This window comes from Pavona decussata, unplaced genomic scaffold (genome assembly GCF_977016875.1).
Source record: "Pavona decussata unplaced genomic scaffold, jaPavDecu1.1 SCAFFOLD_48, whole genome shotgun sequence".
NCBI lineage: Eukaryota > Metazoa > Cnidaria > Anthozoa > Scleractinia > Agariciidae > Pavona > Pavona decussata.
Genome location: NW_028145470.1, coordinates 3,955,479 through 3,965,000, shown reverse-complemented (window position 1 = coordinate 3,965,000; position 9,522 = coordinate 3,955,479). Strand labels below are relative to the sequence as shown.

Sequence of the window (9,522 nt, the reverse complement as noted above, 5' to 3'; positions counted from 1 at the left end):
TACAGCAGTTAACTGTCATATAGTTGACATCGAAGCAAATACGATATATAAATGATGAATAACTGTTTCTCTTTACTGGTTAACTGATTGGTTTACAGGTGTGTTCTATTGTAATAAATATCTTAAGACCTCTGAGCAGTTTTCAATTGAGTGTCCTAAAGCCAAAACTAAGTAATCACTCCAGCTAATCACAACAGACTAAACAGCGTAATGAACCAATCAGAACTAGAAGCAAAAACATGTAACCGGTGCCAAGCGCGGGAAAATGCGCGCGAAAAAGTGGCGCGAGTTTTGTCGACCAATCACAGCGTAGTTAACCAAACGCGAAATTACTTTCGACACTCAAATGAAAACCACTCTATGATGTAACACATATGGTGTGTCTAGAAGGACGTTTTACAAAAGGCTTGTAATACTACCACCAAATTCTTGTCACCTATCTGCTATAAGATATTTTGATAATGAAAGAAGCAATTACACACTGATCTTTAGCATAAATCTATGAGCTCCTCTAGTTGATGATCTTCCTTCTTCTCCTACATACTAACAATGAATTTGCTTTGTAAGGAGAAATTACATGTCGATTGCTTACAGGAGCTCCTTCTATAGCTACACAAAATCCCTTGGTTGATTATTTTCTTTATTCTCATTACCTCTATGCTTAACAGCCTATTTACACTGTAAAGAGAAATTACATGTTGGTCAATCTTGAATATGAGAGTTCTACCCTTGTCATAGAGGGCATGATGCCCAGTCTATTATATGCTAATGTATGCCTTGTATACGAAAGCTACTATGCTATACCATATCTGGTTGAGAAACTCAGAATGATCAACTTATATCTATACAGACTACAATAATTGTGATCTGTATAGATCATATCATAAGTTGACCATTCTGCTACATATGCTATCCATATGTGCCATCTTTACAAGCTATAGTAGTAATAAAAATGACCCTTCTTTTGAGCAGTCAAACTTGTGGATTTCATGCACTAACTCACAAGTTAGATCATTACATTGAGCCGAAGTTTAGCTCTGGGCCCAGTTGTTAAAAAATCCCCGATCAAAATGTAACCGAGGTTTGTACGCTCGTTAAAAAAGTTGATCTTTAACTGAAGGTAAATAAAACTGAGTCTAAAGGAGTCTGAGTTTAAACTGAAGAGCAAAAATGTTTTGGGAAAATGCTTATTGATTAGTAATTAAGCTTTAAGGCTATAATCAAACTTCCCGTTAACACAGATTAGTTTAATCGGGCTTTGAACAACTGGGCCCTGGTTTTCAAAAGCTAAACTTTGAATCGATAAGCTTCGTAATATACAATAATATTTACAATAATGTCTTTTGAATCAGGCCGACTTTCACTGCCGCCCCGGCTTCACCAACAGAAAAAGAAATTGGCTGACAAATTTTAGCGTGGTCCATGCAGCAGCCAAAAGAGTTTCCGTCTTCAATAATTTGTCATTGTCATTGTCATTGTCATTGTCATTGTCATGCGCGGAGCTACTGGAGCAGAGGTTCAGTTTTTAGGGACTTGAAACCCCCACTTTAACAATGGCTTTTTGATCGACCATTAATGTGGTCTTTTCAAGAATCTCTCTCTTCCATTTCTTACTAATGGAAAGTCTATATTGATAACTCATCCACCAGCGAATCTCTAATCTGCTGAAAAACGTATTTGCATGAGCTAATTGTATACTGTCCGCATCAAACTTTCGTGTATATGACGGCGCCTTCCCGATTACGCTTACACAGTACTTCACCCTAATTTCTTCTAATGGTGGCTAATCCAAAGTAGGAAGGTAGAACTATTCATGCTATTCTATACATAATACCACAAAATAGCAGCTAAAAAGCGGAACTAAACTACAACGCCACCTCCTCTCTTCGCCTCACTCCCACCACCCACAAAAAACCGCGCTACGCAGGCAGCGTTCACGAAAGAAAATAAGACCAGAAAATGTCCAAACTTGCACGGCTTACAACGTAAGCCAAGAAACTAAGAAAAAAAAATTTAATTTTTCTTAACTGTACCGTGGGGCATTTGAAAAGCTCGTTTGTACTCTGCCGTGTATGGTGCATTTACCTACTTTACAAAAAAAAAATCTTTTTGCCCGGAGGGGAGGTTTGGATTTGCTAGGAATGACTAATGAATTTGAAACTGAAAAAAGGGAAAGAGATCTCCTAACCTTGTCAAAGCTGCTTCAAATTGGAATCATGTTAATGTGGGCGCTGCCTGAACTACCAAAAAAAGCGTGTTGATCTCTTCATGTTACCTCATAAAACACTTCAATATCACTCAGAGTAAAAGAATAGCTTCCAGCAAACCACGTACATGAAAGTGCTGACGAATATCCTGAGGGAATGGCATAGGAGTGGCCACAATAGGTGTACCCACTGTTACCAGATGTGCGAATGTCGTGCCCGCCACCAAAGGTCGGGCCATAACCGCTGGTATCGTATGTGGCGTGACCATGATATCCTGACTTGAGCCCAAGCTTAAGAGGATGGTACCCGTAGGTGTTGTACAGCGAGTAGAGAAATGCTGTACTGGAACTTCTGTAACTTGAAGCTGGAATAAAGATAAACACGTTTTACATTGTAAAAGGAATCGAAAAAATAGATAACTAAAAAAAGCTATAATACGATGATCTGTGCATGAGCACGAACCCCTACTAGTTACCGTAAAAAACAAATTTGTACCGTCTAACTACTCATTCACCGAAGGTAGTTGACTATCCCTTCATACCACAGGTTAATAAACCGCCGCCCAGAGCTTCTACATGTTATATCTTTATGACCAGAACGATAATACTTACCACTTGCCCAAGAGACATCTGTATATCCGCCAAATACGTAACTGCCGACTCTGATGATAGTAACAGTGGGTCCCTTTCCATTACATCTGCTATGGAATGTCGAGGACGCCCAGGTATGCGCAGAAGCCCGCCAACATAACACAAACCTACTACGGACTGAGTTACGAAGTACTGGGTTTAAATATAAAATCAACTGGTCCACATACGAGCTACTCTTGGGGCTGAGAATACTTGATGAATAGTACAGGCCACCTAAAGGAAAGAAAAATTTTAAGGAGCAGTCTTGTCTCTAGCTGAGAATTTAAGATGATGGATTCGAAATTGTCGTTCAACGCCCTCTAATTTCAAAATAAGAACAGTATTATCCTGTAGCTATACATATTTGACCCTGAAGAGGAGGTTTTGTTGCGGGCATGAAAACAGGCAGTGGTGACTCACGACCTTCAGGTAGGTGCGTGGCCCACTCTCAAACGCTGGACCTCCTTCTCTTTGTGAAACAAAATATCTCGGAGCCTCGACTGTACGGGCCTCTGTTTGATGTAAAAAATAAGATGGGGAGGGGGTGGGGAGAGGAACCTTCCTTTGATCCACCACCGAAAGAGATAGATGGCTTGAACAAAAAGCCTGTTATTGCGGGGAGGCAATATCTTGTAAAGTGCAGTTTCGGGTGCATTTAACATGTCATGATGATATGCCTTTCTGTAAATTGGTTAATGACATGTTATTTGCACTATTTACTTGACCACGGCATCAGCCGATTACCGCGATTAAGAGGAAAACTCACGTTTATATACGCAGTAGTGTCCGTTTCCATGATAGTTTGACCGACAAGCACAGCTGTGAGACCCCACGGTGTTTGTGCAAACGGCGTACGCGTGACAATTGTGCGAGCCACTTGTACATTCATTGATATCTGAAAAGTTTGTTACATTGAAACAAAACTGCTCAATTTCATGTTTGAATGATTATCACATCACAACACAATTCATTATCTGATACCAGCACAAGACACTGCACTGAAACGCATGCGCCAGAGGACTTTCACGCATGCGCATAGCCCGTTACCCTTAAATATCCTAATGTGAATAATTGTGCAGCTGCCTTATTACGCAATTGCATAAATGCATATTTGTTAACTTGGTCCACGCAGCAGTGATTAAATTTTTCTTAAGGGGTCCTCGTTTTCAGTTTCACTCTAGTTATCTGTAAATACTGTTAGTAATATTGTGTGATTGCAAAAATGCGCATTTTCGTATGCAATTGTACAACAAAGTTGTTTCCTTAAATCGTTTTAAAATATGTTCATTAGATTAGAACAGTTTTGAATTGATCATGAGGGTCGAAAGCTAGTTCGCTTTTGTTATGGTTTTGCTTTACGGAGATCTTTGATTGGTTAGCAAAACTCGCGCTACTTTCTCAACAGGTGAGAAGCAAAACCAACATTAACCAATGGCGACTTGCCCATACTCGTTTTACCGCGTTTAATACCACAATAGTTACATGTATTTACTTAGAGTTCCGATTGGTTTATGACACTCAATTAAAAAAACTGCTCCATTATACCATTTTTTTAATGAAAATTTTGCATCGAATTTACTTAATTTACTACGATGAAGAGAAAACACGGTTTTAGTTCGCATAGAAGAAGCCAAACATCGTCATCATCATCATCATCATCATTATTATCATTTATACATGTACGCGAAGTCGTACCATTACATCAAACGATTATCCTATGAGCTGTTACCACAAGTAAAAGAACTCTTCCATTTCTTACCGCTGCAAGTTTTTCCATTTCCAGTAAAACCGGGTTTGCACGTACAAACATAGGAACGGATCTTGTTAACACAATTGGCTTTGGCGTGACAAACTGCAGGAGAGGCGCTGCATTCATCAATGTCTGAGGAAATACAATAGTAACAGAAACTGAGTTAGTCTTTAGGTTCCTACACAATAAGCAAAGAAACAAATTTGCCAGGCTTTTTTTTAAACTATGTGCTGACAGAAAACATCACGATTTGAGTTGGGGAACCTGTTACATGTCTTTTCTTTTCTCCTATAGTCTGTTTACAGGATTTCGTTCTTTTAACCTCATAAAAGAATGGAATGTTGATCAAAACACAGTCCATTATTAGTAATAATAAATGAGCTACGGTAGCAGTTAAGTTCGGATATCAGTAAATGCGATTGTCTCATTTATTAATTCTTCTGCAATAAAAAAAAAATAACTTTTAAAATGCCGTTATTTGAAGCATGGTTGATGTAAAGGCTGAAGAATTTTACTTCTCTTGTTTCCCGACCGCTGGTCAAGGAGAACGAAGACTCTTGGTACGAGATTGGTATCGAGACTTGCATCCCTTTCTTGTTACGTGGACTACTTGACAACGATCATTCGCTTAGTCAAGGCCTGCTGTACGTGATCAAAATGGCTGTGCGACGCAATTTTGAATCCGAAATCCATCACCTCGTTGTTATTGCCTTTACATAAGGTACGAAAAAAGATGGCGGCTTTTACCACAATACCATGCAAGCCGATCACAGCTAATAGGCTGCTTCCTGTACAAACAACATTGTGTATGTAGTTTGAAGATTTTGGAACTTTTCTGTGTTATAGTGTTTTCGTACGCTAAGAAATATGGGTTAAAATATCAGGCGCTATGTTTTTTGGTACAGTGGATTATCATCACCTATGTTCAACTTTCTTTGCCTCACGCTACACGCTTCACATCCGGCTCCCTGCGTTTTGATCCTCGCTTCATTTGCGCATTCTTTGCACTCACTCTACCTGCGCAACAGCCCAGCTATCTTATAGAAACAATTTTCTAACCAGTCTTTCATTTACACACCTTCGGTTGCCATGTTACAGTCAGCGAGGACACTCGTTCCTGGTATGATGGAGTAGAACCAGTATTTGCCACTGACAGCTTGCCCTCCTTCATTCGCTTTTATTTCTTTGCAAGACTTGGCCGGCAGCTTAGAGATTGAGCCGAGAGGAACTGAAAAGATGAAGCCATTTAACAAAGTTAGCTCATTCTGAGTAGCAATATACTTAGCTGTGGTGCTGTTTGTTATGTAATGAAAGTGTGCTTACTTGTGAGTCTGTGGATGAAATCCTAAAGTGTGACCATTCAAATGAAAGCTTCTGAGCAGTACTATCCTGTGGTGCTGTTTATTATGCTGTACAAGCTAAGATGGTTCTAACTTTTGAGTCAATGGATGAAATCCTGAAGTGTGATTATTCAAATGAAAGCTACTCATCAGTACTTTCCTGTGGTGCTGTTTGGTATGCTGTATAAGGTGGTTCGAATATTTGAGTCTGTGGATGAACTCGCGGTTATTATTGAAACAAAAAAGAAAAAAGAAACATCTAAACATATCTGTAACTCATACCTCTCCTGACATCGAGCTTGACATAATATCGATCGGAGTCCTTAACAAAATTCTCTGGGCTCGCTTCCTTCGTGCGGTTGTTCCATTCACACACACTCTCTGAGACCACGAAGTTAAAACTTTGACAGACGTCTTCTTCTCTGCATACGAACAGACACTCAGCATGGCCAGATGGTGCATAGCGCTTGTTATAAGTGTGTCCCTGTAACTTCATGCCGGAGATTGGCAGCTGACGGGGTCCATTGCACTGCTCAGCAGTTGAGCCTTTGTGAACCAGGCCAGTTAGAAAGATCGCGAGAATAATTGGTGTAAACGCGGCCATTGTATATGACTCGTCGGCAAAAAGGAAAACCTACAATCGAAACATCAACAAAGGTGATATTAATTTGTATCACAAATTTCCTCAAATTTGCTATTGTCTTATTCAGTATGGAATATGAAACCCGCCCGCTTGTTGTCACTGTTTCGTCGATTGATCGATAAATGAAAGGTCTGGAGACAAGATACACCATAGCGCGCAATGAACTAACAGCCATTATCCAGTGCGCAGATATAATGGCCATTCTTTCTGTCATTTTTTTAGCGGGAAAACAAGATAACCGTCGACATTTCAGGTGTCGTAACGGGGACAGCAAGGGAGCTTGCCGGATGGAAGATTCGTGTGAAGTTCTCAGTGTACATACACATACATGCATATCCTTTATTTAAACACAATAGGGTTTAAAGCTCAGAGCTTGTGGGGTCGTGTGAAAATCATTACAATATGAAACTATATTAAAATAATGATAGCACAGGGATTGAGGGATGTAGCTGTGCCAGAAAGCGTCCTGTCGTGTTTTGAACTTTCCATACATTTGTCTGTATTTTTTTTCCCGCGAACTATTTTTAGTAGCAGTTCATAGCTGGTTCGCTATACAGACAAATGTATGTAAAGTGCAAAACACGACTGGATGCTTTCTGGCACAGCTACATTCCTCAAATTTTTTTCTTAAAATCCTTTTCCTAGTGCCAAAAGTTTCCAATTCATGAATTTTTTCAGAAGCGATGTTTTATGAAAATTATTTGACATCGGATTTCCATACAAACACTGTTATTTCAAGCGTGTTTGCCTACTCGTCAAAATGGCGTCGAAAACCGTGATAAGGCCTATTGCAAACGCTCTGAGGCTTAAGCTAGATAGCTCCTTAACCTTGTCCTTCATTATAAACACCAACGGCGTGACAATTACAACCGTAGAACACTCAAAGTTCCACATTTCTTTTAGCATCCAAGGAAGCAACTGGAAGATCTTGTCGAAACCAGTCGGTAAACATTCCAAAGCCATCTTCGTTTTTATCTTCAGATTGCAGAAAAATTCAGCTCTTTTATAAGCCCAACGATCTGAGAAGGTCACTAAGTTATGCAAATGTCACCGCGCAAGATTCAAACGATTCAATGTGTCAATCATTCCTGCAAATCTGTCAGCAATCGCTTATCTAACCAATCAGAGCGTGATACCAGAATCTGGTATCACAAGACGGCGGCACTGAAAGAATGGCCACAGGCAACCTCGTTCCCAGGGCCTTTTCCCTAGCTTGGAAGCTAGGGAAAGGCCCTGGGAACGAGGTTGGTCTACAGGCCCCGCTTTCTTTCTTCCTCGCCCCATACCGCGCGCCGCTCGCCCGGCTCGCCGATTTTTCTTTTCACCTTATACCCCACTTGGGGCCTTTTCACAGGCTACTTCTTTAAAAAAAAAAAAGAAAACGAATTCAAGACTAGAGTGCAAATATTGATACCCTATTTAATACCAAAATGGTGGCAAAATGGCTAAAATCGATACCCTATTTATGACCAAAGCGGCTGAAAAACCGTACCCTTTGGCGCCGCACATACCTATATAGCCCATATAAGGGAGTACCCCAGCCAGCACTCGTTTGACTCAGGGCTTAATTCGCTCGCGTGACTTGCGGCTTTTCCGCGGTTAAGACATTCGCACGAAATCCAAACGAACCGAAAACGGAAACTTATGCCTTATGCCTAATGTGAATAGGTTTTTAATAGCTCTTTTTTATATACTTTTAACTTGTAAATAGCAATTTGTGTGGAATATTTTAATAAAGAATTTTCATATTTTTAAATAATAATAATGATAATAATAATAATAATAATAATAATAATAATAGTAATAATAATAATAATAATAATAATAATAATAATAATAATAATAATAATAATAATAATAAAATAATAATAATAATAAAAGAAATATTTATCCAGGAAGCCCACTCGCCTTGGCGGTTTTCAGTGGGGCCCTGCAAATTAAAAATAAAATAAAAAACAAAATTACCTAAAAAATGATTTCACAAGATCAAACGAATTTAAAAATAGCTAAACAATCATCATTTACAAACTTTTAATCTTTGCCTTAAAAAGGGACAATGATTTGATGTTTTCAATGTCATTGTCTAAGTTGTTCCAGTCCTTAGAGGCTTGATAAATAAAAGTTTGCTTGCCCCAATTGGTACGCACGCGAGGAAAGTGTAAATCATTACTTCTACGAGTTAGATAAGAATGAAAACTACTATTGCGTCTTGTTGTGATACTGCATAAATTAGCATGCATTTCTGTATCACGTGATTTATTGTTATGTAATCTGACCTCGTGGTCTTTTGCTCGCCGCCATTAAAGTTGTTGAGTTGTGTTGATGCTCGGTGTCCTTACGTTGATCGTAACATGGTGTCAGAGAGTGGGATCTAGACCAAATTATCAAGGTTCACTTCCTAGCTTGGAAGTCTTCAAGTCCAACGCTTCGTCCGTTATTGGTAGGCTCACTGAAGTCTATAGTTTTCGTTCGAGTGTGTTTGGATCGTCGCACGTTTTACATGGCTGCTGTTAGTACTACCGCTAAAATCCCCTCGCCGTTGAATCTTTCCGACCGTTTGCATCAAGGAGAAAATTGGAAATCATTTCGTCGTGAAAGGAAGTTTTACGAGCTAGCGGCTGGCATTCACAAGAAAGCACAGGAAGTTCGGGTGGCTTCGTTGTTAAATGTGATCGGCAAAGAAGGAATGGACATGTACGAAACCTTTCAATGGGGAAACTCGTCGGACGCTCTAAAAATTGATAAGGTCTTGGAAAAGTTCGAGGAGCGTTGTGTCCCTGCACGTAACGAAACCTACGAAAGATATGTTTTCTTCAAACGTGAGCAATGGTCAAATGAATCGCTTGATAGTTACATAACTGCATTGATGAAGCTTTCAGAATCATGTGGTTTTGGCGCACTTCGTGAATCGCTCGTTCGCGACCGGCTAATTCTTGGTGTGAAGGATGACAGA

At 39.6% G+C, this 9,522-nt stretch overlaps 1 protein-coding gene across 1 annotated transcript in view; it reads right to left on the bottom strand.

The window, feature by feature from the left end:
- LOC146481859 (uncharacterized) overlaps positions 1–6,843 on the bottom strand; it is a 68,867-nt gene extending 62,024 nt beyond the window's left edge. The window contains exons 1-6 of the mRNA XM_085107587.1: positions 6,209–6,843; positions 5,665–5,814; positions 4,596–4,718; positions 3,603–3,731; positions 2,819–3,070; positions 2,271–2,571 (exon numbers count right to left, since the gene is read on the bottom strand). Of these exons, the coding sequence (XP_084963713.1) occupies positions 2,271–2,571; positions 2,819–3,070; positions 3,603–3,731; positions 4,596–4,718; positions 5,665–5,814; positions 6,209–6,530 (1,277 nt within the window). The 5' untranslated portion in view covers positions 6,531–6,843. The remainder of the gene's footprint in view (positions 1–2,270; positions 2,572–2,818; positions 3,071–3,602; positions 3,732–4,595; positions 4,719–5,664; positions 5,815–6,208) is intronic.
- Between the last annotated feature and the right edge of the window lie 2,679 nt (positions 6,844–9,522).